Below are 27597 nucleotides of genomic sequence, written 5' to 3'. Positions count from 1 at the left end.
ACAAGGAGTGAATGGCTTATAGGAAAGTCATATGAGAACTGAATATCAGATTCAGCTCCCATAATCAGCACTGGCTAATTTCAGTGGAATAAATTCACTATTGTCTGCCTTGCTTCATTGCAGAAATTACTTAGTCTTTGATTATTTTTAGTCATTATTAGTTCTATTTGTAATGGTGCCCAATGTATCTGTTACTTTTATAGTTTCCCTCCTTTGTATTTGTCTGCCCTGCCATCATTTGTTTCACCTATGCTTGATTGTTTCCACTTGCATCTCGTTGTTACCTGTGTTTCGTCACCAATTGCCTCTGTGAGTATATACGGTCCTGTTGACATCTGTGTCTTTGTGTATTGTTATGGATTCTTTGAACACTGTCCTTGGGCCCTCTTTTCTGTGACATCTGCATTGTTAAAATTTTGCATTTAACAGGTTAGTGAAAGAGGTTCTGTGGTTCCACAACCCTAAAGCCCTTAGATGAGCCTGAGTTTATGCTTGTGCACATATTTGCCGGATATAACCTCTGTATTTGTCAGCGTTGGAGAGGTTTAAGGCTGGCAACAGAAATGTGGTCACTCCCAGATGAGCTAATCATTGAGAAATGACTTGCCTTATATCAACCCCAGATCCAGCAGACCTTTCAATCTCAAACAGTAAAATTAAAATGGAAACACTGACATTTCCACACGAAATAATTCCAGGTTGTCCTGTTTTATTTGCATTTTTATAGATTTAGGGTTTTGCAATAGATATCTGACTGTAGCAAATTTGCTAACCAGTCAGTGTCATTGCAATTCTTCAGATACATGAAACATTTCTGTGGCACTGGTACATGAGACATATTTACCAAATTCCACAGCATATTTCTCTCCGAGGCTCTTGCCATCTTTTCTTTTCTTTTCTTTTTTTTAGCTATGCAGAAGGTTGCAGTGTTTCTACTGGAAACCGTTTATCCTCCAAACAGCCGGCTTAAAATCAATATTTTACCTCCAATCTCCAGTTACTATTCCACTGCTCCTCTTTGTCTACTTTGTGTGTGTGTGTGTGTCTGTGTGTGCGCAAAGTGTGTGTACAGCTGTGCACAAATGCAAATGTTTACAAAGAGCCCCGACACAGACATTGAAATACCTGCTGATATGCTTAAAGTTGATATGATAGTAGATATCATATGCAGTGACCCTGATATTTACCTTCAGAGTTACATTCTTGACATTGTCATGGATTCTGATAATTCCTCAAAGGCTTCGGTTCAGTGACATACAGCATTCTAATCGTTTATGTAAGAAACAGTTACTGTCCTGATGTTTAGTGTGAATAACCTGTGAATCTGTGCTGAAGTGCAACAGCACACATCAAGAGTAAAGCCAACAATCACACATTATTTTGAGGTCCAGATGTCAATAATCACATTAACAGCTGTTACCACTTGCAAATGTTTCTTGTTTGTTTCCTTTTGTTTGAAGTCGCGCAGTGTGGATAAGCAGCATGCTGTCATCAACTACGAGCCTGGGACTGATGAACACAAGGTTAAGGATCTGGGCAGTCTGAATGGGGTGAGTACAAACACCAAAATATGCTAAGGACAGGAGTAAGCATCAAGATAAAAGGACTAGAAGAGGATACAGAGTCAAAAAGCAAAGGGAAAAGGGGAGAGGATGGATGACAGATGGGGAGGAGTAAGATAATAAAAGGATAGAGAGAAATATCAGAATCAGAATACTTTATTGATCCCAGGGGGAAATTATTTAGAGAGATTAAATAGAGAGAGAGACCAATAGATACAAAGAAACAAAACATTCAATATAGTCAAGTTAAAAGTAGGAGAGATGGAGATGAGGTTAGAGATTCGTTTATTTCTGGAAGTCATTGGGAACTTCTTCTTTTCTGCTGCTAATCAATCACCTTGTCAATCAAGATTCATATCAAGGCTTGGATCAATTTGAATCTAAACCCAATTATGCAAATTGCTGCTTAAGGGCAAACTCTGTGATGTGAACATGAACTAAGGAGTCAATTTGCCAATAAAACACATCTTTAGGACCTGTTTTCTTACCTTGATTGATTTAAATAACTCTCCCTAAAGGGTTTATGAGAAGACAATGGAAGTGTTTTCTGATGCTACTTGAAATACGCATTGTAAACATGTGAGCTGGCAGAAAGAATGCTATTGTGGAAGATGAAATAAAGAGTAAGCATTATAATTTTTTCTTATTGCAGGAAGTTTTGTGAAGTTTTAATAAGTTTGTTGTAGGTGTGTAATGTTTTTGGGTATAAGATAAAAGATGTGTGGAGAAAAGCATAATTATTTGCATATTTAGGGTAATGGATAGTGATACCCAAGTTGGAATAGATTAAATTGGTTGATACCAAAATTCGAGCAGTACATTCATCCCAAAATACCACATAACAAACACCATAATTGATGTTAACATGATCCATGTGAGAATTATGGGGAACACATTTATATTCGTTTTTGTAATTCTTGGTTTCTCTGTCTCTTTGACTCAGTAAAACCTGGTTTCACGCAGCTACCACATGGCGTTAGTCATGTGTAATGATTCGTACTCAGTCACAGCCCACCAGATTAGACACATATGCACAATGCCCCTCACATCCTCTCTAACTCTCAGACAGGAAGCCAGAGTCAGAGCCGCTTCCTGCTGTGTCATTAACCGTCCAGCTTCTTTGACGGGATTTAGAGGAAGTTTTCTCCTGCTGAGTCAGTGGATATACTGAGGTTTGCCACGGTCTGAAAAGCTATGTTTGGACAGTGTCACCATTTGCTGTCTTTCTGAAGTCATTTCATAGCTGTGTTGTTGAAATATTTGGATTTCATCTCACTGGAGAGAAGACAGGAATGTTTTATTACAACAGCAGTGCAAGTGTGATAGATTTTCATTGGCAATCCAGTGAAACCTGATCTTTCCCAGAGCTGTACAGTAGAAAAAAGGGTGAAAGGGTTGTGTGGGGATATGAGAAGGAGAGAAATGGAAAGCAAAACTCCAAACAAAACAAAGAAATACAGGATTTCATTTGCTTTGGCATTTGAGCCACGCTATCCAGACCAGTCGTAGTTCCTATATAAAAAGCCCTGTTGACTATATGAAAGTTTATTATTGGTGTTTAAATCTGTTGGATTGGTTTATCCTAGCTTCATAATCCTAAAACTGTAAACTGTTTAGGCTGTTTAGACTAGAGCTGTAATCTTAAGTTGATTATTTTATCACTAGAAAATTAATCTGTTGCTATTTTGCTAATCGGTTAATCATTTTATCCATCCATTAGTTTAACCTCTTAACAAGCTAGAGACATAGATGGCTGAGTGATGTATTTGTTTTTGCAAAAATGCTGAACATCATCTGTTTTGAGCTTACTTTATGAATCTGAAGCTTTGTCATGTCCTCTATTGAATGTTATTAACCTGAATATCTTTAGATGTTGAATTGTTGGTTAGACCAAGCAAGCTGTCCCTTCTGTGAGCTTTTGTGATTTATAATGGCTGTATATTTTAAAAAAAAAACATAAGTAAAAAAATTAAGCATTAGAATGTTAATTCTTGATGAAAAGGAAATAAATATAAAGAAAGAAAGATGTCTACCATAGTACTTAAAGTACTAAAGCACATGTTTTATTTGGAATTTTACTGTGACCATTTCTTTAAATAACCGCCTTTTTGTACCCTCTCTCTGCAGACCTTTGTAAACGATGTCCGCATTCAGGAGCAGATGTACATCACTCTAAAGTTAGAGGACAAGCTGAGGTTTGGATATGATATCCTTCACTAATCTGTTCACCCCTCACACAACCAGCAATAGGTTCACCATTTAGAGAACATGCTGAGGAAAATTTTTAATTCTCACCAAGGTGCCAGACTTGTGTTGTGACCTATAAACATAGTTGAGTTCACAACTTGCAGTAGTGTATCAGTTCTTAAACAGTTTGTGTCATGCCCTATCACAGAAGCCAAAACAGCTCATGCCTGACACCCCATAACTTTTATCAATCTATAACAATACATAGGGAATTATGAATCATTTCTTTCAATAGATTAGCATTTTTAGATTATTATTATTATTATTATTTTATAATTAAAATAGGGAAAATATTAGAATCATTTAAATTAGTTTTACTTTGTATTTTTTTAACCTGGTTGTGCAGGTCCTTACCTCCTTTGTGCTTCCCCACCTGTGGGCTTGCATTAGTGTCTGTAATTATGTCATAGTTGTGCTATGGTGGCCCGTATTTCCTTAACCTTTCTGTTTCACATACCAACCTGTTTACGGTGGTGAGAGGAGAACTCACTGTGCCTGAGGAGGCTCTAAAGGTGAGGACCTTTGTCCTAACATGGTCATGTTTCACAGTTGCATTGTACTACATATGTGGCTATTTTTATGTGTCCATTTCTTCTTCTCCCTTTAGCATGAAAAGTTCACCATTGGCCTCCAACTCAGCAAGAAACCATCGACTGGTGAAACCGCTAGCACCACAGCCACAACCAAATCTCCCAGTAAGACCCCAACAAAGGCACATAGATCCCCCAGCCACACTAAATCAGGGGAGAGCAAAGTCACGGATGGGGTCACTTCCTCCAAAGAGTCATCTGCCAAACCTGTGGACACTCACAAAGCCGAGGAGAGGATAGGAGGTAAGAGACAAAACAGAAGTAAATGTGAAAACGTAAATTAGTCTGCTGCTTCCTTAAATTTACAAATTTCTCTTATGAATAAAGATATCTTCAGCGGAATTTTAATTTTGTGGTGATCTAAAAGTAGCCCTGGGACTGAAATAACAACAAAAGCAATACAAATGTTTAGTAATGGTTTTATGCTGATATTAACAAGTAGAAAATGCATGTTCTGATATATAGTTCTGCAAATACTCTCTAAAACCTCTAGATGTAATACCAAAGTTTCAAAAGCAGTTCACTGAATTTTTCACTTTCTACAACCCTGAGAGAGCAGGCTTCATATTCGCATTCAGGCTTCACATTCATGTCATCATTTAGTGCAGGGGTGGGGGAACTCCAGGCCTCAAGGGCCAGTGTCCTGCAGGTTTTAGGTGTGTCCTTGATCCAAAACAGCTGATCTAAACAGCTGAATTACCTCCTCAACATGTCTTGAAGTTCTCCAGAGGACTTGTAATGAAATAATCATTTGATTCAGGTGTGTTGATGCAGGGTGATATCTAAAACCTGCAGGACAGCAGCCCTTGAGGCCTGGAGTTCCCCACCCCTGGTTTAGTGTTTGTGTCTTTTTTTTGTTGATGTTTTTTTCCCAAATAAGGAAACATTTTTTAAAATAAGAATATTGTGTAATTTAAGTGTGGTAGGGTTAGGCCAGTAGGGGGTGGACATGGTCACAGGAAAAATTGCTGCCCGGCGCTGAGTATTATCATGAAGACGGCTTACATTTGAGGGTGTCCCTAATAAGTGACATCAGTGGGCATGTTGGGGTACTAGCAGTGTTTCTGGTTAATCTCCAGATGTTAAAACAAGGCCATAGAGGGCTTGGGTTTACAGACAGCTTAAGCTGTAATAGGGTCAGATTGAATGAATAATGCAAACCAACATCCCAGCTCTGCTGTCTATAAAATGCAGTAAGATACACAGACATAAATTTGGACCTAAACAGGCAACGATATACACTCAGCTTTGCATGTTGCCTGATCTTCCACTCAGCTTTTAAATAACACTCATGCTGTTTTTCATGAGGATGCAATCTCAGTGTTATTGCTTCAGTACCAGACCTCACCCACATATTATAATTTACAGTAAACATACGTTCAGTAGTTTTTATATAGATCAGCCCTACTTACTGTAACCAATTTGGCACTGAGGATCTATAATTATCTGGATATACTGTGTTTAAACTAACACATCGCAGGGTGAACGGTACTAAAATGGGGGGGGGGAAAGGCATAAGATGAGGAAAGAATGCAAAGAACTTGACGAGATGTCCTCTGATACAGCACTCAGTGATGTTTCCTCTCACTTCCTTACTCAGTTTAAGAGTTACCACTGGAGCATAGTACCTTTTCTTATAGACTGATAGGAACAGGGAGGCAAATGGAAAGCTTGTCTTTTATATCCACCATTTATTTCTAAAAGAGAAAGAACCCAAAACATTGAATATTCACATGCGTGTTCATCCAAGCTGGCTAAAGTTTTGAAAATAGGTCAGTGTTGCAAGACCCGACTAGGGGGAATTAAAGCACAAACACAGACATACGCAAGGAGCAGCTGGGTTAATTTTGGTGCAACGTGATTCAGTGAACTGTTTATCTAGGTACGACCTGAGTATGTAAAGTCAGTAATAAACACTCGCCTTCACAGAGTAACACGTAGACTCACTGCAAGGCTTTGTTAAAATGTTTTTGTGTGAACATTTCCCCCAGGGGATATTACAGCACTGCCTCGTGGGACCCCCCTGTATGGCCAGCCGTCTTGGTGGGGGGATGGGGACGCAGATGATGAGAATTCTTTCAAACAGGAAAACAGGACATCCACAAAAAAGCATGACAGCTCCACCTCAGGTAGGAGGCTGTGAGATTTTGAATTATTTTACACTTTTAGAGATCAAACGCAAACGTGTGCTTTCTTGGGTTATACACAGCAAGCATGTACAATGTACATGTACAATGACAGTGTTACATTTTCAAAACATAGTTGTAAGAATGCCAAATGATTTCCACATATTATAATAAAGTTTGTGTAGTTGTGATTGGTTTGTAAAAGGTGTTTTTACTGTTAGCACTTGGTAACTGCTTTACAAATAGACATGACGTAGAAGTCCAATTTCATACTCTATAATAGGATGCACTTTCAGTAATTTAAATGAAGCTTCTATTTGCTTTAGTTCAAGTAAAAAATTTAAAATAAAAGTGTTTTATTGTTTACAGTGTATAGTTACAATGTACTGTGAATAGAAACTTTGCTGTTAAATAGCTAACACATTAAAGATGCTATGTTAAGTTGAATCAGTAGCTTAAGTCATCCTAATGTCCTCCAGCTCCGTTTATTTGCTTTCTTTGTGTTGAAGGGGTGATGTCCAACTAGCCTGTGTGTTTGTATTTGTGACAGTCCAAGTGCACACAAAGGCCTTTTTCATAGCATGTATGCATGTATGTCTGTTTGCCTGCACTGTGCGATTAGACAGTGACCATTGGACTGAGGGGGGAATAACGTTAACTAGAAGCCGATAGTCAGAGTAACAGGATTAGAGGAATAGTGGAACAGCTCAGTGATACAAAAAAATCAGTCTGTGCCAGGCTGGTTTAGTGTGGACCAGAAGGAGTGGGGGGAGGTTAACCAAACACAAAAAAACACTGGAGCAGGCTGAAGCATCCTCAAATCTCTCGTTACATCTGGATGGATAGTCTGGCAGCATCTTTGCCAGTCGGTAAAAGAAGACTGGGTTTTTTGGGGGGTTTTTGTTTGTTTGTTTTTTTTGTTTTACCTCTTTTAACAGTCAGTTATAGGTGCTTTCTGTTCTCTACGATTCTCATCACTCTGTGGATTTTAGTGTCGTATTTTTGTGGTGAAGTGAGATTAGAAAAGCTTGTCAGTTTGGAGTAAATCTGCGAAAGTATGGAGGGTTGATTTGAACCAAACGAAAAAAAAAGGTTTCCAGAAGATCAGCCAAATGGGATTGGCTACTTCAGTTATGGAAGCGGGTGAGTAAAAGGCATTTACCCTCCCCAGCATCGGCTTTTAAAAGATGAATGTTGAAACGTTGGATTGTGAAGCAGTGTGCATATTTATCAGTATGTTATCAGTGGACATTTAATTTTAAGTGGTGTGGCTTTACTTCCATGTGTATTTCCTCTAATAGGTCATTTGTTTCAGATATGACAGTTAGGAGGAAGTGAAAGCGAGAAAGAGAGGTTTGGGGATAGGAAGCGATTCTGTTTGGTTGTGTGCTTTGTAGCATATATGTGTACTTCAGTTAAATTTAGTGTGTGTCTTTTTATCTTTGCCTCTGAATAGGCTGTGCTGTCAGAGTCCCCTACCCTCCCCTCCTCATGTATTGTTGCTCAAGCTGATTGGGTTACACCATTGCACCAGCTCCCCCCTTTCCTCCCAACACACACACACACACACACACACACACACACACACATGTCTGGTTTGCTATCCTCGTGGGGACATCCCATTGACATAATGCTTTCCCTAGCCCCTTACCCTAACCCTAACCATTAAAAATGAATGCCTAACCCTAACCCTTACCCTAAATCTAACCATAACCTAATTGTAACCCTGACAGTAAAACCGCATTTTGAGTGTGAAAATTGCTTTCAACCCCGAGGGGACCTAGATTTTGGTCCCCACGGTGCAGAAAGTCCCCACCAGGATAGTAAAAGTCAGATTTTGGTCCCCACCAGGATAGTACGAACCCGTACACACACACACACACACACACACACACACACACTTTAGACACACAGCGTCCAAACAGACCACACTAAGTGTACACTGCAGCAATCATTAGCCAACCACGCTCTAATTCTTTGGTAAGTATCACTTTCTCATCCATACATTTTGAATAATGGAGCTGGTAAAATGCTTTCAGTTTGGGTCAGCTTTGTATTTATCTAATATTTTACCTTGCACTTGATTGCCAGCAGCTCATTGAAGAGCTGTCCGGTCAGTGAAATCTCTTCAACTCTCAAGTCTGTGAAATGAGAAGGGGTTTGGTGTTGTAATGTTAGGCCAACAGAAATCCCGGAACACATTCAGCAGTTAGTTTGAACCTAGTGGTTAAATAACATTAAAATTATTATTGGAGTTCTTTACTTTGCAGAAGTGACTAATGTAAGTGATTCTCAGATGACTTATGTTCACACTAACTCACTCCTTACATGAGTGGGATAGAGGAAGTTTTCTGAGTTCATCAGAATTTTAAAGGAAGAACTATTGCTGTTTATATTGTTTTGTCTCTCTTTTTAAAACTGTTTGTTTTAACACCAGAAGGCCCTGAGAGCTAAGAGATCACAGAGAAGAAATGTGAACAGTGTAGTAGTACTGCTGTTTGAAAGTTGAACCATGTGTTCTGTCTCAGTTGAATGGTATTACAGTGTTCTCATAGTCATTGAATCTTAAGCATCACTGCACATATTTGATCTAAAGTACATCATATTTGCTCTCAGTCTAAATCTGTGTTGTAAATCTTTCCAAAACTGCTGAGCCGCTTACGCTGGCAGCCACTGATAGTTTCAAAAAGATTAAGAAAAAAAAAAAATATTAATCAACTAAACTGAGCTGAGGGAAGTAAAGTGAAGTGGAAAATGCAGCTTTTAACTAAGAGATTGTACCTTTTGGAATGTCCTGTTTTCTGTCCTAAGTCATTAAGCAGCTCTGTGATATATTTAAAATAAATATTTTATTAGAAATGTGTTTACTGTTGCTCACTTTTGTATTGTGCAGACAGTTTCTGTTTCTTGTTTCTTTTTGTCAATTGCCATATGTTCCTACGTTTGCTCCCCAACATGAAGCAGATGGCCCTTCTAATTTCTGAAAGTATCATTTGTCATATTCAGATCTCACAGAGGGTCTGTTTGCTAATACGGACAAATGAGAAAAAAAGTGCTCCATATTGCCAGTGCCCCGAAATCAGGTTTTAAAGAGCTATGCCAGCACTACTTTTTTTTTAGAGTGACAGAAAGTGAAAATGAGAAACAGAAAGTTGATGTGAAGAACAAACCCTGAGTGGATTGATCTGTGTCTTGAATGGCTTGATTTTCAATATTTTCGCTTTCATATCCTTTGAAAATTAAATCTAGTATTCATCTGTGTCGATTAAGTAATGTATTCCTGTGCTCCAGATAGAAGCTGAGAATATGGAGTCTTTAGGCAACATACAAAATTTTTGGTACCGGAAGCTTTGTGTTTTTCTTTTAAAAAGGATGTGTGCAGAGCAAAAGCACATTAGCTGGAACAGTGCTGTGCTGTGTCCACAAGCTGGTAACACAACACATCCCCAAAATAAAATCTCACCATCTAATTTTGGCTAAGATTTTCACAGGTTGGTTGGTTGGTTGGGTGGTTTTATTTTAATCCACTGATGTCAAATATTTATTGCCTACCCAAATTTTATCTATTTTCTAATACATCTTTTGGTATTTTCTGAACTTAGAAAGCAAAGAGGCACATCGAGGGGAGAAAGCTAAAGAGGGTGGCCTTCATGCGCCCACTGCCCATGATTCCAGTTACTTTGAGATCCCCACCAAAGAGGGTCACATGGCCAGTAACGGCATCCATGAGATTCCTACCAAGGACACTGAGGGCACAGCCAGTCACATCACTACAGGTAAAGTGAAGGATATGTTTAATTCTTTTTGATATGTCTTGATAAAAGCAGGTATATTTATGTTTTGTATTCTTCATGTTATTCATGTTGAACTTTTGAGAAATCTTTTATGGCACAAATAAGAGATCAATGTGTATCTAGTGCAGAGAAAGTAGCAGTTATTCTGCTAGAGACACTGGCTTATTTGAGTATATTTTAGCAAATGTCCATGCACTACTGTATAATTAAACAATCTGGTTATATGCATTTTTTATTTTAGAAAAGTGCTTCAGTTAGCAAACTTATATTTAGTACTGACTGACACAGTAGTCTGTCTGCTCCACAGCTCAAGGTCACGCCTCCTTTACCATAGAGTTTGACAACACGTCTCCAGGGAAAGTCACCATTAAAGACCACGTGTCAAAGTTCACACCCGATCACCACAGATCTCGCTCCAAGAAGAGTGGAGCAGGAAGTGGAGGCGCAGGAGGAAGGGACTTGAGTACCCTACAGGCTGCTATGATGGCATCTGAGAGCAAAGTAGCTGATTGGCTAGCCCAGAATGACCCCACTCTTGTGCGCAGCGAGTCGACAGAGGATGACAGCAAGAGCAGCAAGAGCATCAAGAGCGATGTGCCAGTTCATCTGAAAAGACTGAAAGGTAGATTGCGTTTACTATTTGTATGTCTGTAGTTTGTGTGTTTTGTTGTGCCTCTTTTTGGTTTCCCTGATTATTTCTCCTTCCTCTAACAAAAGAATCCCATTTAGTCCCTGCAATAATCCTTATTTGTGAGTTATCAGTTAGTTCACCAGAAAAGTCATTCTAATTTCACTTTCTTAGTGTAATAGTACAATATTTAACACACTGTCATTTGCCATACTATGTGAAGTTGGAGTTGATTCTTTGCCAGAGGTTGTTGGCAGTGGTAGCCAAGCAGGGGAGATTAGCAGCTAGCAGAAAATACCATGCCTACTCCTCTGCTGCTGTATAGCTCAGCCCCTTTTTCCTGTTTGCAGAAAAGAGTACTCATACTCACATGCATGCATAGAATACATCCTGCCATTTAAAGCCTGATTGCATGATCAGAAAAATGTTTTTCGTCTTTTGTATTATGTGTGGGGTAAGGTTTGAAAATACTATTGCTGTAGATTTCTCGGTTCTCTGTGTTTCTTTGTCCCCATTACCTGCAAGCAGCCAGCTGCTGAGTCGGTTCCTGCTGCTATGGGTTTTTATGAGAATTGATTAAACCAAGCAAGGTTAAGCCTTGTGCTCTCTCCCTCTAAAGAGAGTTTAGGTTTGATGCTAGGCTAGGCCATGCACATGTCTTGAGTCAATTAAATGAAGGCCAATTTATGATAGTGCTGGCATGTGTAAGGGAAGGGACCAGCAGATGCGAGCTGATGAAAATGGAAATCTATTAGCAGAAGTGAAAGGGAGAGAAGGTAATTCATTAGATGGAGTTAGTACAACACGCATGTTAATTGGCTGTCAGAATGGCTCAGCTATGGGACTATTATTTTACTAAGAGTTTTGGGTTGCTGGACGCTGCAGTCTTTTCAAAATGTGGCTGAAGAGCAAGGAGATAGAGGGTAAGTGGACAGCTGGATGGAAAGCTATCTGCAGACAGGTACAGAGGGAAGGTGGGAAGAAGCAGGACGAGAGAGCAGTATTTGCAGTAACTGCAGCCAAGGTGACTAAACAAAGAGAAGCAAGACCGAGAGAGAGAGAGACAGAGAGACTTGTGTACACTGCAGTAGAAGCGGAAAGGGAGGCAGCAAAGGAAGGGAGCTTTTTTTTTTAGTTAGTTGTTATAGTAACAGTGATGCAAATGATGGCAGAGAAGGCGAGCGTTCAGACATACATAGCAAGCACTAGTGCTGAACATCTGTCTGTGTGTCTGTGTGTGAAGGCTGCAGCGGCATGTGTGAGACATGCGTTTCAGTGCTGATGAGTGCGTGTGCGAAGCATGTGCTGCTTACATGTTGGTTTGTGTTGCTGAAATTCGCCAGGTCTGCGTCTGCTGCATGTGTGTGCTGGAATCATGCTCTGCACTGATCTGCAGACAAGCAGTGCGGCATGTGTGAGAGGAGGCTTGTGAGATGTGCTCAGGGTGTGTCATAGAGGTGCTAGGCAGAGAGGGTGGCAGAGGTTCAGCAAGAAAATTGAGAGGAAGCAACTGAGGTTTTGATTTCTAACCATCAAGGTAAGTCTTTCTTTTCTCACTGTAGGAAATAGTCTACATGATATATATTTATACTGTTGGTTATTTAGAATATGAACTGCCGTGTGTGCATGAAAATTTAAGTATTTCGTTGCACGCTTATCAGCATATTGCCAAATATGTGTGATTTGAGATGTTATTAAGAATACAAAATTCATTTTCTTATTAATGATGAGTGTTTCATGTGAAATGTAATTAATTTGCCCTAATAGTTAAAGCCTATCACATACTCAGGACTTTAAATTCAATTGTATGTGTTGTACTTGCAGTGTATCCTTGCATACAGTACAATTCCGTGTATGTTTGAGGTTGTGTGTTTGCTTGCCTGCTTGTGTGAGTGTGTCCACATGTAAAGTAAGTACTTTCTTGTATCAAATGCTGAGCTGTGTATGTGTCTGTTTACTTGTGTGTGTGTGCGTGTGCGTGCGTGCGTGTGCATGTGCAGGCAGAGGCCAGCTCCACTGTGAGTCATAGTGGGGCGAGTGGGACAGAGCACTGGACTCTCACAGACATCTCTGTTCTCTTCTGGCCCTACCAAGGGCTTCTTTGTCTCGGACACACAGCATGAAAGACCTGCCTCTCGTTGTCTGCTTATCTGCTGATCTGCTGATCTCTTCAAGCTACTGTTTTCTTTTTTTCTTCTTGTTAATGAAATAGATGCTTTAATAAATGCTTTAATAAACTACAGTTTGGAAAGATGGAACATTTCGAGGAGCTGGCCGGTGGAATGTGACAAATGAGCCACAGACTCAGAATTATGCCCTAGCCTTGGCAGCAGAATCATTGTGATATCCCAGTGTGGAAAAAGTACTTACAGGGGTGCTCTGCAATTTAATATTGTACTTGAATGAAGGTTGGCGCCCTGTGAAAGGCAGATTAAAAAAAAAAAAGAGTGCCACAGTCTGGCTCATAAACTATAGCAAGGAATAAGACACAACTAGATGTAGAAACGTAGAAAACAATATGATCAACTTAAAAGAACTTGCACTTATCAGACAGTCAGTATTATAATGCATGCATGCGTGGCTGGCAGCATGCATGAAAAGTAAAATAATTAAATTAAAAGAGTTCACTGTAGCATAGCCAGTCAGTCTGCAGGAAGGAGGGAGCTGTTAAAGCTGGGCATACTGGGCCCAGGTGTAGCTCATCCAGCTATCCACCAAAGCACAACAAGACCAAAGCAAAACAGAGACACCTAGTGTTGGGATGGCATAGAGGTCATCTCAAAAGGTGTATTGCTGTTTAGATCTCCAGCTCTCACATTTTTGAACAGACTTTCTTAGACTTGACAAAACAAACAAAAGTAATAGATTCAAGTAGTAGAAGTAATTAGAAAACTAAAGCGTGTCATATGTGGAGCTTCTGTAAGTACACATGTCACTGTTGACATAAATAATGCGTCATACTGATACGCCACCAATGTTTACCGGCTTTCCAGTTTTAATTCAGTACTGTCCATAACTTGACTCTCAGTCCTGATCACAATGAAATAAATCTAGAAAGTTATGGGTGAAGTCACATTTAGCATTAACAGATTCAAAGGAACAGTATGTGCACAGTGAACCTGCCAAGCCATTGAAGACCACTCAGCATGTATGCATCTTTGAGGCTCTTTGTCCTGTTTTCTCACAGAGGGCAGTTCAGTAGCACTACTTGCACATTGTGTCTGGAGTGAAAAACAGCCTAAAAACAAGCTTTTGGGGCCTGTATTATTTTGGAGAAAGTATTAACTATATCAGAGAGCTTTGGGTTTATACAATGTGTGTGATCATGTGCAGCACCAGTCCTGTGGTGTTTCCTTCCCTTCGCTTCTCCCATATCCTGATGGACTGACTGCCAGCTAGTTAAATGCCAGTGACTGGTTAGGCCTTTGATTGTGTGACATTCTGTTAGCTCTAATGACAATACATTCCGTATCCTAAGCATTCTTCAGTCTCTGTTTTTTCCTTTTTGTCACACTTAATCCGTTTTCATTCCTTGCCCCTCCACCCTCCTCATTTTCCACATCCCCCAATCTTCCTCTCTGTTCAGCCTTCCCTTTTCTTTCCCCTTTTACTTCCCCTCCTTCTTCAGCCTGAACCCCCTCTACACACATACACACGTACGCACACACTCTAGTCCAGCCTTCTTCTACTTCACTTCCCTCTCCATGCTTTCCTCCTCCCCTCCCCCTCGCCTCTCTTGCTGTCAGTGAAGTAGGCAGGGATAGTGGTGGGTGTGGGTGGCATGTCTGGATTAGCGTGGACGTGATGATTTGACCCAGACTGATCCAAATGTAGAATAACTCGAGTAATGCGGTAGGTTGTGAATTTAGGGTCTGTTTTATCTGTTAAATGTTTGTGTCACAACTGAAAGTTCATAGTTCATTTAGACTATGAATGTGGTTTTAGGTGGATGTGGTTCTGTGTGCCTGGCTCTTGTTTTAACTGCTTGTTGTCAGAACGTGCCGCACATGCTGCTGTATGCACAGCATTGCTATGTTGCATCTTTTTACATAAGCTGTGGTCTGTTGCTGTGGAATTGTTCTGCATATATGTTGTGATATAAATGTAAGATCTTTTGCCTGAGAATATGTGGACAGTCAATATAGTCAATTAAAATCATTCTTTTTCTTTTTCTTTTTTTTGTTCCTTTAGGCAGCAAACATGAGGATGGCACCCAGAGCGACTCAGAGAATGGGCTGGGGCTGCGTTTTGCCAACAGACGCCATGCTTTAGAGGAACGCCTAAAAGCATCACACAGCCACGTGGGAGCAGGAGGATCTGGAGAAACAGGAGGGGGGAACATAACAGTCAGTGGGACCAGAACAACTGGGACTCGTACTGCTTTTATGATCGAGTTCTATGATGAGGAAAACCCTCGCAAGCGCCGGTCATATTCATTTTCCCAGACCGCACCCCTGCTGGGAGCAGGAGTTGGTGGAGAGGGACTCTGTCCTCAGCCTCCTTCTCACCCCAAGGTGTTTAGCATTTCCACCTCGGCCACAACAGCCTCAGACTCAGGTAATAAAACTCAGATTTAATGTATTTTTACACTCTTTCTATGACCAGATTTTGTTTGTCTTTCCCAAAGTAAATGTTTAAAACTATACCCATTAAATATAATAAGACATACTGGGAGTTTAGCTATTTAAGTAAAGGAATGACACAAAGGCACTATTTATCCTCTGAAAAGCATTTTATGTATGTGTGACCATTATTTTTTTTAACAGCTGTATTTCTGTGCTCTGTGTGTGTACCTTTCAGGTAAGGTCCCAGCCCCAATACCAGCTACAGTGACTGTAGGTGCCCCCACAGCTGCCCGAGTGCTTCTTAAACAGAGGTCAGAGGACCCAAGTATTGGTCGGAGCTCGGCCAGTACCGGGCTGGCGACAGGTAGCCCCACCACCCCCAGTGAGGACACATCAATTGTGGGCAAAGGTGCAAGTACAGCTGGTGTGGAGGCAGAAGACGACCACAGTGATAAAGGTACCTACACCATCGAACTGGAAAACAAGAACCCGGAGGAAGAGGAAGCCAGGCGAATGATAGACAAGGTAGCGTGAAAACATGTCTGTTATTCTGCCCCGGCTTTCACAGTACTTGAAATGAGATGTATTTAGGATCCCACATTTTTGGGCCATAAACATCACCACTAGTTTGTAATTAAAAAGTAATTTTCAGAAACTAAATCCTAAACTCTACGTAACAAACTGAAACAATCTGTAAGTCTGTAAAGCCTTAAATACCTAGATTGAAATCTTTTTTTACCCTGAGATGTGCTGTGGAAATGGTATACAGTAAATTACAATAGTAAATTTAAATGTGGGTTATTTAAAGGACATTTGTTGCATTTTGTTGTTTGAGTCTTAATGTTTTATGTTCTGATCCCTCCAAAGTCACAAGAAAACAAAAATTATGTGTGTTGTTGCTTTTCGTTTCCAAACTTTGACCATAAAAGTAGCAGTTAGAATGACAAGAATCATTTAAAGTCTCTCTGCAGTAACTGCAGAAAGTAACTGAGCCAACATAAACAGGCCAGAGCAAGGTTAATAGTCTGTTTATTACCTGCTTCATTGGCAGTTTTAGGGGTAGTGAGTCCTATGAGAGTACTTGGCGTTGTTGACATTAAAACAAAGCTATCCCCTTTCTGTTGCCTTTTTTGACCACCACCCATCTTCTCTGTCCCATTGGTAAAGCTAATGCTTCTATAGTTGCCTGGAGAGACTTACTCCATCAAGGACTGTCCTGCTTTATTAAACAATGCTCCAGGGAGGCTGCGCCACCATCATCAATTTCCTACTGCTGCCACTGGTCTTGTGCCATAGAGCTTTTTCATGGTCACTGAAAACATACTGGAAATAGGCAAGAAATGCACTTAGAGAGATGACTGAGAGTTAAATTTACAGAGACAATTTTACTTGCTAAGGTTAGAAAGTTGTATAAAGGAAAGTTTGCAACTCTAACAATGGCCAGTATTTTTTATTTGTCACCTAACCGATTCAGAAGTTGGGATTGGCTGCACATAAACCTTTTTTAGGAAGTCAGTTTGTTGCTGTGGGTTATTAAATTACAAGGTTATCACACAGGCCTGATTTTAACTTTACTAAATGACATCTTAGTGTGGCACTTGTCCCTTCAAGTGCTGCATGCAGGTGTTATCTTAGGAGGAGCTGTGATATAATTAGTGGGGTGTATTTCGAGGTAGTGGTAGTCTGGGCACATTACATTCAAAACTGGAAGTGTTGTTATGCTAATTCCTGTAATTAGCTGACACACTAATTGGCACACTGCTCACAGTCTGTCCGCCTTTCGCTCTCTTTTCCTTTGTAAATAGTTCATGTGTGTCTGTGTGTGTGTGTGTGTGTCTGTGTGATGTGTGACTGATATTTTTTATGTCGCCATGGTACTCAACTAACCAGACCCAATCAATGCTTTATTTCAACAGCACTTACTTCTGTTTAGTTCACTTTTGTTCAGTAGGAGAACTGTTGAATGATATGTTTATAAAATGTATTATGGAGGTATTTCATTTTCATTCCAAAGACTACCATTATTCTGTTGCATACAAAATGTGCATATTGTCTAAAGATTAACTGTACTTGAGCAAAACGTTTTTGTATTCTTTTTTACATATTTTTAGGTGTTTGGTGTGCAGCAAAACAAAGACTCATCGATTCTGTCAGACCTGAAAGGAGAAGGAAAGGGAAAGGAGGCAGGACAGAGTGGAAAAGAGGTAGAAAACAGAACTTGAACTGGTTATTTGTTTTTGCTTTGTTACTTTTTATGCCCCTTATAGTATTTTTCTTCCTTTTTCTGTCTTTGATTAGCTTTTTTATGTTCACCTATAGATTAGCATTTGTTGTTAAAGTACTGACAATAGCCTCTTAGTCCAGTGTCATATAACAGACTTAAGATTCATGACTAAGCTTCATATTGTGTGTCAGAATAACTCTGATGGCACTTACTCCCTAAGCCTGTTCGTGGGAGTAGGCAAGTCCTCCCTACAAGTGACCTAGATCATACTAAGATGAGGAGAGACATGCTCGGCCCTTTAGGCAGTTTTACAAGAGGGAGGGGACAGCATGTGTGTGCAATGACAGCCTTTCTGTCTGTTCTTCTGTCTTTTATGCCCCCCTGTCTGGGTGATTTATATGTATTTAAATAACACACAGAGCATATAGCAAACTGTTATTTTTTTTAATATCAAATAAAAATGTAGTGAAATATCTTCATCCTTACAGTCTAACTCAGTTCTCTCATCATTTATTATACGTTTGCTTTAGTGGCTTTTAGATATAGCGATTGTCATGATCTCCTGGGTATTTTTTGTGCCACCATTAAGTTAAGTGAGCTCTATTGTAATTTTCTCAATCCTGTTTTCTTCTCTGTTGTGTCCTCCCAGGCTCTCCCTGGTGATTCTAGCTGGGTCTCTCATTGGGCCAGCATAGCAGCCAATCACACAAGAACAGACCCAGAGGGTTCAGGAGCAGAAACAGGCAGCTTCCTGCACAAAGAGAGAGGTAGATACTATTGGAAACTCCGTTTTTAAACACAATATGTTTTCATTTTTAAAACCTTGATATGCTAATTATTTCAAAGTAGAACTAGGACTGAAAATCTTTTTTCTTTAATTTCATGCAAACAAAAGAAAAAAAAGAAAGAATCACAATTAAGTTGGTTTTTCTTCTAGGTGCTAATACTGTTGAGTCTGGTGCCTCCCTCAGCAGAGGCGAATCCTCCTCCAGTCTGACTGACCGTAAGCGTAGGACCCTCCCTCAGCTCCCTGTGGATGACTCCCGGGCTAAATCCACTACCCAGACTCTGAGGTCAGAGATTGGGGAAAAGCAGGATACTGAACCTCAGGAGAAAGAGAACAAGGGAGACGGGGAGTCCCCGACTCCCATGGAGAACAGCGAAATGACTAGTAAACGGAAACAAAGCTCCACCTCCTCTCCATCTAAGGCTTCTCTCCGGACCTCTGGAAGCACTGAGAGGAGGATGAAGTCAGAGGAGAGGAAAGGAGGAGGAGGAGGAGCAGGAGAAGGAAGCGAGAAGTCTGGAAAGCCTCTCGTCCGCCAGGGCAGTTTCACAATTGAGAAGCCCAGTGCCAGCGTCCCTGCCGAGCTCATCCCACGTATAAACAGAGGCTGCAATGGGCGTGAACGCAGTGATTCTGTAGGCAGCATGGATACTGCAACTCTCCTGAAGGACACTGAAGCTGTCATGGCTTTCCTAGAGGCCAAACTAAGAGATGAAAACAAACTAGATCAGAAAAGTAGTAAAGCTGGCATCACTGCTCAGGGTTCAAGTTCAGCCCTCCTCCCTCGGACTGACTCTATCTCTCCTGAGTCAGATGTGGACACAGCCAGCACAGCTAGTCATGTGGCTGAATCGGCAGATAAGAAAGCAGCCAGTGTTCAAAAACGGCGTTCCCTCAGCAGCATGCACCGGGAGAAAAGCAATATGAGCACAGCTTCCAAAACCAGCATCACAAATCCCAGTGCTCGTGAACGGTTGGAGAGAAAGACTAAAAGCAGGCCAGTCGAAGCAACGACCCGGACTGATGCACGTCGCTCTGTTCAGCCATCTTCTGCCTCCTCCAGAGCACGGCAGCCTTCTGCAGATCTCACTGATGACGACCAGACTTCATCCTTTCCCATCTCCGACATCCTCTCCTCAGACCAGGAGACCTACTCTGGACCTCTGGGGCACTCAACACATGGACGCGGCTCAGATGATGTCTTGCAATCCAAACTTGATAGGTCTGCAAAGACATCTGCCAGTGGTTCTTCCAAAACCAGCCGGACTCTTCATGCAGCCACAGCCTCCTCCTTGAGCAAGCAAGCCTCACTGCCTCAGCCGCGACCCACAAGAGCTTCTCTTCTCCGTCGTGCTCGACTGGGAGACACATCTGACACGGATCTAGCTGATGCAGACAGGGTGTCTGTGGCTTCTGAGGTGTCCACCACCAGCTCCACCTCAAAACCGCCATCGGGCCGGAAAGGGATGTCACGGCTGGATTTGCTGGCGCAGCCACGAAGAAACCGTCTGGGCTCCATCTCAGCCCGCAGTGACTCTGAGTGTACAGTGACCCGAAGCTCCACCTCTTCACCTCGGCTATCATCTGAGACTGCTCTGCGTCTGGGCTTGCGCTCATCAACACCCACGGAGAACAAGCTGACACCCAGAATGAGAGCCAACAGCGTGTCCAAACTGAATGAAGCCAAAACCAAGACCACTACAGCGGGGTACTGCTCGCCCACAGGTGAATACATCTACTCCAGCACTGTTGTCTGATTGATTCAGATTTTTTAGTTGCACAGAGAAAGGAAAAAGTAGAATTCTAGTTTTAGCTGTTCATTTTATTTTTGTTTTGACCTAATTATCAGTTTCTTTATAAAAAAGTATGACAAAGTCTAATTACATCTACATCATTGCATACCTCACATGTCAGTGTGTAAACATCTGTGTCCAAACATTTCCACCGTGTTGTGATGATTTGGTGCATTGGTTTTCATTATCCAGAGAGCTTTCAACCCGAACCTCCAGGTGGTGATACAGAGGAGGAGCTAATGGGTACTGTACCAGGACTATAGAGCCTAACTAGACTGTGTGTGTGTGTCTAGTGTGTACAAATGTGTGTCAGACCTGGGTCACAGGAATAGAAGGTTGAGCTCAACCACAGGATCTGAACTGTGTTACTGCAGCAACTCAGTTTTAAAAATGGCACTGCTTGCATTTAAAAGTCAAATGAAAACAATGTATGTACGTTGAGTAGCTTCTTTGGCAAAAATTGCCACATACAAAAATGCAAAGGCTTAGTAAATCACCAGTAAATGTCAAAGTAAACTACAATGACCCAGCTCTAGCATATTTGTATTGTTAACGTCTCCTACCTAAAATCTGCTGTGATGAGGACTCGAATGCTCTACCCATACTCTTACGCTTGACTTTTTGTACTGCGTCAAATCTGTAGTTTGGACCTATATCCCATGCTACATGCAGCCTGAGGTGCACCTTTTCAGAGGTTTCCTAGTTCTGTTTTTGTAGTAGTATGTTGTAATGTATGTAATTATTAATTAGCACAAGGTTAAAACTGCTGTGATACAAATGGTAACAGGATTTGTTTGTATCTAGATTGGTTACTGTGCTGATGCAGTAGCTGTTTTTTTTCCAGTTTACCATGTTTTTTAAATGTTTTTATAGATTCAGTGAATTCAATCATATTCAATTCCAATATGATCAGCCGAGTGTCACTCCTGATAGCAAATCAATACAGCCGTATCAGCTCTGTAAAGTATACGAAATTTTTTACAGCAGGTATAAATGCTAACGGCGATGTATTCAACGCAGTATTAAAGATTAAGCTTCACTTCTATCCAAAGATCTGATATTTGATCTCCAACTCTGTGATCATGTGGTCTTGGCTCCACCTTGTGGAGAATTTTCATGTAGAGCAGGGGTGTCGGACCACGTACAGTCCACTTTGTGGCAAAAAAATATATCTGTCAGCACGACTCTTTGGGCTTAAGTTATAAGACGTGCAGAATTACAGAAGAAGTTCTGGTAGGTCATTGCCCAGGCTGTCCCTTAATTTTAAAGCAAAAGGTTTTTTGACCATTATTTGACCATTTATTTTAGTCCTATTGTAAAAAAAAAAAACTGAAAGTTTTATAGTTGATAGTGAAAAACATGGAAATTTTCTTTCATTTAACTGTTGAGCAAATACCTAATTACTTTAGTGTTGTTTATGCCTTCCTTTACTTGGTCCTGAATTAGAGTCTTTGCTGGGCTGATTCTAGCCCTCTGGCCTTATGTTTGACATCCCTGATCTAGACACTTCCGCTCTGAGAAGACTAGAAGAGCACTTTGTGTCATCTAATCATGGCACAGTTACAGTACATTAATGGCTCTGGCGTGTGACCATTTTGAAACAGGTTAACATACACTAACAAGATTTGTTAACTTGTTGGATGCTTTTGTTGGCTGCATGGGCCGAGAGCTTTTCAATAAACTCAACCAGTGTTTCTTTTTTTGTTGTTGTTTTTAATTATGTTTTTTTTTAACTCCAGACATTGCTGCATCAGTCCATACAACAACTAAACAAAGTTACAATAATGATAGTATTCCTGAAATACTTGGCACCACTAATGCTTCTTATTCTCCCATCGTTTTTTATTCAAGCTCAGCAAGGCAGTTCAGTTCAGTAATCAAGCTTATCGTCATTGCCTTTGAGAAATATCTGTGTTTGTCAACAAACAAGGAAGCATCCACTCTCCTCTGCTTAACATCCAAATTTTGTCAGATCAGAGCAGAATCGGCTGCTGGCTTCCTCAGAAACAAAGCATCTCAACTTTACAAGCACATTTATCTGTTTTATGAATAACTGATATTGGAAATGAATAAATACAATATTTTTGACTGAAAGATGACATTTCTCATGCACTTCTATCATAGTGTCCAGCAGCAGCAGGTGGAGACGTCTGCCACCAGAGTACGGTTCCACCTCAGAGGAAGAGTTCGGCTCCAATCGCAATTCTCCGAAACGGCCCCACGTGCGGCCTCATCACATCGTCCCACACCGCAACTCCAGACTCGGCGCCACTGTGAGCCCAGTTGGGGTGACGGGCCCAGGTGGAGTGGGGATCAAACACCGCATGAAAGAGCAAGAGGAGTACATCAGGGACTGGACAGCACACAGCGAGGAGATAGCCAGGTACTGATCCACACCGAACTGGGCGAAACTGAGCTTTAATGGTTTAACGGTTTTGTATATGCTGTTCTGTGTATGCAGGTTTCATGTGTTCATGTGGCTGTTTATCCCGAGTCCTAAAGAACCCCGTCTGATGGTTAACAGGTTATTCCCCTGTGTGCGCAGGATCAGCCAGGACCTGGCTAAGGACTTGGCCATCTTGGCTCGTGAAATCCACGATGTTGCCGGCGAGATTGACTCAGTCAGCTCATCCGGCACAGCACCCAGCACCACAGTCAGCACCGCTGCCACCACTCCAGGATCGGCCATTGACACTCGGGAAGAGGTAGGCCCTGCACGTCCCACGCAGCCGGATATACAGGACAGCATGAAAAAGGTGCCCATTTTTCTTCTTCTTATTGCCTTACTGCGTGTGTTTCCATTGCACTCTTTCATCTTAATGTTTTGCTTTCATTTAAAAAAATGCCTCTCTGCTGTTTCTTGACCTCACCTGCTGTGTGAGGTATTCACGTATTACAGTCCCATGCACTCCACTTTCATTTGTTTATCCTTATTTTGACCAAGAGAGTATTTTTTATTATTTTTCTACTATAAGACTAAAAACCGACTTTCTTTGGCTAAACAGTTAAAAAGCTTCAGAGCTGCTTAGCTTTTACTGATAGAGTTTTTCTTTCATTTCCCATGAATTCTCACATATTAACTATGTTAAACTAAAGTAGAACAACACCGAAGAGAGATTCAAAACTTTGACATCCTTCTTCTCTCCCTGCTTCATCTCTCCCCCTCTTTGCCTAGTTGGTTGATCGGGTGTTTGATGAGAGCCTCAACTTCAGGAAGATCCCACCTGTGATTTCAACTAGTAAGCCACCAGAGATAAACGGTAAACCAGCAGAGCTCCGGCCCCGTGCTCCTGACAACTTGGAGCCTCGAGCTTTAAGAAGACGCACCTGGAATAGAGAGGAGGTGAGAGGCAAACAAGAACATATGACACCAAATTTCTGGAAGCTGCATTGCATTCAGCAGTCAGCTTAACAGTCAGTTTCTTCTTCTGTGTGCATGCAGGCCGTGTTAGACAGCCTGCTGCTCCATTCAGTTTCCCAGCTGTCCACCAAGATCAGGCACTCCATCGACAAAACAGCAGGAAAAATAAGGTGATTATACTTGTTGATATAAGTACCATTAGCATTTAACAACATATCTACAGTGCCTAACTCTAACCCATTGATCCTGAATACAAACGTGACCTGTTGTACAATGTTTGCTTCCAGGATTTTGTTTAAGGATAAGGACAGGAACTGGGATGAAATTGAGAGTAAACTAAGATCAGAGAGTGAAGTACCACTCCTTAAAACTTCCAACAAGGTGCGTAAATTCATCTGTCTGAATCATATCGAGTGACAAACAATTCCCAGTGTTAAGTGAATCCAATCGTTTTACTTCCTAATCATTTTATTTCCACCCTCCATTCACAGGAAATTTCTGGTATTCTGCTTGAACTGAAGAGAGTCGAAAAGCAGCTTCAAGGTAAATTATAAATGTGAACTCGCTCAGAGTCGTAGACATTTTCCTGCATCTCCACTCTGTTTATTTGTATTTAAAAGTTGAGAAGCGCCTTAAAACTAAGGGAAAAGAAATAAAAATGATGGATTTCTTTCAAATGCTGAAAATTCATAACTCTGCAAAACGGGACTGACACATATGTAGGAAACGGAGGTGTCAGAAAGAGCTTGTGAGCTGATTCTCTGCAAATCTGAAATGTTTTTCTTCTTCTATACTTGTGCATGTGGCTTTTACTGCAAGAGCAGATCAAAAACTATATTTTACAATAGAAAATATGCACTGGCTTTTACATGAAGCCTTTCACACACTGACCCTCTGTCTGTTTCTGTGATAGTGATAAATGTGATGGTAGACCCAGATGGGACTCTGGATGCCTTGGCCAGCCTCGGCCTGACCAGCCCCACAACCCCTACAAAGCCCCAAGCCGCCAAAACAACTCCCCCCTCTGCTACCAGCCCTGGGTCGGCACCCCCAGCCAAAGAATCACTGCCGGAGATACTTCCAGGGTCTGGAGGTTCAGCAGCAGCCTCCGCCAGGGTTCAGACTTCTTCTGCCAGCATGGAGGAGAAAGCACGCGACACCAGCATGGGTCTGGGTAAATCGGCAGTCGGAGGTCTTAGCTTCAGCCGAATCCGGCCGAGCGGAGAGGAGGCCATCGCCCAGAAGTAAAGTTTGGTTTATGTGAATAAACAAATGGATTGGAGTGCAGGCGGCTGGTGATCCATGTAGAAACATTCAAACTGTTTTGTTTGTTTATTTGTTTATGACAGAACAATGGCCATTCTGAGACTATACCAGTCTAAGATTATAGCATAATATAAAAAAAAAAGATCTCCTGACCGGAACTGAAGTGCTTCATCTGACGTTTAGATTCCCCTCTCTGACCCTCAGCTGATACATCATGAGTTAACCATGAACAGAAATTGACCCATGAATGAAAGACTGACATTTCAACTTTGAACTGTTCAAACTGACCGGCTGACATGACGGTCCCGGTCGGGTGCTCTCTCAGTGGACAGATTTCTGTGGGCGTACAGTCACCTCCAGTCCTCTTGCCTTCTCCGTGTGTCTGGACCCCTTCTACACTAAGGACATGCCTTAAAACATATCCTCCATAGTAGCAGCATGACCCCGTATCCCTTCTACTTAAAAGACTTTTAACACTTTCATGACAGACTGCATTGTAACATAACACTTGCAAAACATGTTCTATTTACACTAGAACAAAATACAACACACTGCAATAATTTATTAGCTCCACGCCAGTGCAAAGAATATTTCAGCAGCCTTAAATAACCACCCCGACAAACCACAGTCATAAATAGACATGCTTTATGCCAGGAACTGCCAAATTGCAGATGTTTTATATATTTCCGAATTGTAACCGTCCATCGAGCCGTCTCTCAAACTGATTTGCAGTGCCTCCCCATCTGTCGGTTCACCTATTTCTTGTTCGCCTGTTATGTTCCTCTCTGTCCTCCCCATTCTTTCCTCCTTGTAGCTGGAAACATGTTTGTCAGAGCAGTAGCACATGCATGAGAGAGCCGAGTGTTTTCTCCCTGCAAGCTAGCGCCTGCGTTGCTCTCAACAATACTGAATAGTGGTTTTACTCAGTAGTAACAGCCTAAGGGAAACCAATGATAATCACTTACCAAAGCGAGTATGTTTTCAAACGGTAAAAAGTCATCAACTGATATTGCAGTTCATCTTAACGTGATCTGGTCTGCAGTTCACCCACCTCTCTGAATGTCAAAACCCATTCTCTGTTAGCAAATTAAGGATTCAAGAAGATTATTTATTATAATGAATCATTATTTTAATAATTGCAAACAGATATTTCTGGCCCCTGTGAGAATCTATGCCTAAGTGTCTTTATGATTTCCAATTGGCTTTTTCTCTGCTTTTTTTCAAGTCACAGATTGACTTCTGTTTCAAGTAGCAACAAAGAAGGTCACTGTTTAAACCACTGTTTTATATTTAGACACTTTTTTTATGATTTGACTTGTTCGTTTTCTTTGTGCATACAAAATCTGAACTTGAAAAAAGCTGCTGGGTTAGTTTCAATTAATGTGCTGTCAAAAGAATATGGGCACCTCACAAGAAGCCTTTTTATGGTTTAAAATATCGAGTTGTTGAATTGATTAGATAATTACAAAATAAGCTCCCCGTCTGTGAAGATTTAATGAATTTTGCTTGTGTATATACAGAAGGTGCATTGTTATCTTACTGATACTGTGGAATTTCAGTATAATTAACCTCTTACTCATTGACTTTGCTGCTTTTGTAGTTACTTTATGGGGACTAACCATTTTCTGAATCTCTCTCCAATTTATAGTCTGTGTACTTGAGTAAGACAACTTAAAGGCAAGTGTATTAGTACTTAGATGCTCATGGAATAGTGAATTAGGTACCACAATACATGTTCATTTCCTTCTCTCTATACCGTACTGTACAATGTTTTTCAATGCCTCAAAGTGCCCGTTTTGAAGCTGGGGGGGGGCATTGATTACAAGAAGAAAAAAAGACGTAGTCGTCTAAAGAAGATTTATCTGGTTTTGCACATCAGATTGTGGTGTTTTTTCATGCAGAAGTAGTCAAAGGCTGCATCAGATGAGCGATATCACTTAGCCTGATATCAGACGTGACTGCCTTGCCTCTCTGGAACTATTCTGCCTGTACAAAAAAAAAAAAAAGAAGAAGAAGAAGCCTCTAATTGTGTTTTTATTTTTTCCCATTTTATCAGAAAAAAATAGAAATTGGGGGACTGTGAATGCTAGGTACAGGCTTATTTTTTAAAACTCTACATGTGTCATCTGCTCAGTGTTCTTTGTATTTTTTTCTTGTTATTTTTGTAAAGAAAAAAAACATTTTATTTATTTTTTTTGTTTTTGTTTTAATATGTTGTGGATGTTTCATGCATTTTATATTTGTTCAGTTATCTGCATTGGTTCTTACTGTTAATAAAAAAAGAGCCATACACTTGTCTGTCCAATTTCATTTGACTAGGCAGTGAAAAAAGACACTCGCCAGTCACTACATTAGATACACCTTGCTAGTACTGCACTTTTGCCTTCAAAACAAGGTGCTGGAAACAATTCTCGGAGATTTGAACTCATTGTGAACCCATTTTCATGATCAAGAAACTGGTTTGAGTTTTGTGACAGGATGTGTTATCTTGCTGGAAGCGGCCATCAGGAGATGGGCACACTGTTGTGACACAGGGATAGATGCAGTCATCAACAATGTTCAGGCAGGCTGTGATGTCAAGAAAATATCCCCCACATCATTACACCACCACAAGCCCAAACCAATGCAAGGCACATTATTATGTTTACTCCAAA

At 40.9% G+C, this 27597-nt stretch overlaps 1 protein-coding gene across 8 annotated transcripts in view; it reads left to right on the top strand.

The window, feature by feature from the left end:
• Nucleotides 1-27233, top strand: part of cep170aa (centrosomal protein 170Aa) — a 39544-nt gene extending 12311 nt beyond the window's left edge. For 2 of the 8 annotated variants that reach the window (XM_063490951.1, XM_063490952.1), the window contains exons 4-23: nucleotides 1461-1550; nucleotides 3690-3771; nucleotides 4266-4321; nucleotides 4417-4642; nucleotides 6391-6528; nucleotides 10128-10301; nucleotides 10627-10941; nucleotides 15139-15504; nucleotides 15748-16037; nucleotides 17624-17716; nucleotides 18386-18503; nucleotides 18674-20248; nucleotides 20509-20559; nucleotides 22441-22699; nucleotides 22841-23072; nucleotides 23492-23659; nucleotides 23759-23847; nucleotides 23965-24058; nucleotides 24169-24220; nucleotides 24591-27233. In XM_063490951.1, the coding sequence (XP_063347021.1) occupies nucleotides 1461-1550; nucleotides 3690-3771; nucleotides 4266-4321; nucleotides 4417-4642; nucleotides 6391-6528; nucleotides 10128-10301; nucleotides 10627-10941; nucleotides 15139-15504; nucleotides 15748-16037; nucleotides 17624-17716; nucleotides 18386-18503; nucleotides 18674-20248; nucleotides 20509-20559; nucleotides 22441-22699; nucleotides 22841-23072; nucleotides 23492-23659; nucleotides 23759-23847; nucleotides 23965-24058; nucleotides 24169-24220; nucleotides 24591-24925 (4803 nt within the window). In that variant the 3' untranslated portion in view covers nucleotides 24926-27233. Of the gene's footprint in view, nucleotides 1-1460; nucleotides 1551-3689; nucleotides 3772-4265; nucleotides 4322-4416; nucleotides 4643-6390; nucleotides 6529-7195; nucleotides 7669-10127; nucleotides 10302-10626; nucleotides 10942-15138; nucleotides 15505-15747; nucleotides 16038-17623; nucleotides 17717-18385; nucleotides 18504-18673; nucleotides 20249-20508; nucleotides 20560-22440; nucleotides 22700-22840; nucleotides 23073-23491; nucleotides 23660-23758; nucleotides 23848-23964; nucleotides 24059-24168; nucleotides 24221-24590 lie in introns of those variants that run through there. The other 6 variants (XM_063490953.1, XM_063490956.1, XM_063490958.1 and 3 more) reach the window with 6 other exon arrangements.
• The last annotated feature ends 364 nt before the right edge of the window (nucleotides 27234-27597 follow it).

The sequence above is a fragment of the Pelmatolapia mariae genome, linkage group LG13, assembly GCF_036321145.2.
Source record: "Pelmatolapia mariae isolate MD_Pm_ZW linkage group LG13, Pm_UMD_F_2, whole genome shotgun sequence".
Lineage (NCBI taxonomy): Eukaryota > Metazoa > Chordata > Actinopteri > Cichliformes > Cichlidae > Pelmatolapia > Pelmatolapia mariae.
Note: the sequence above shows the minus strand (reverse complement) of the source record. Positions and strands in the feature narration are given on the sequence as shown.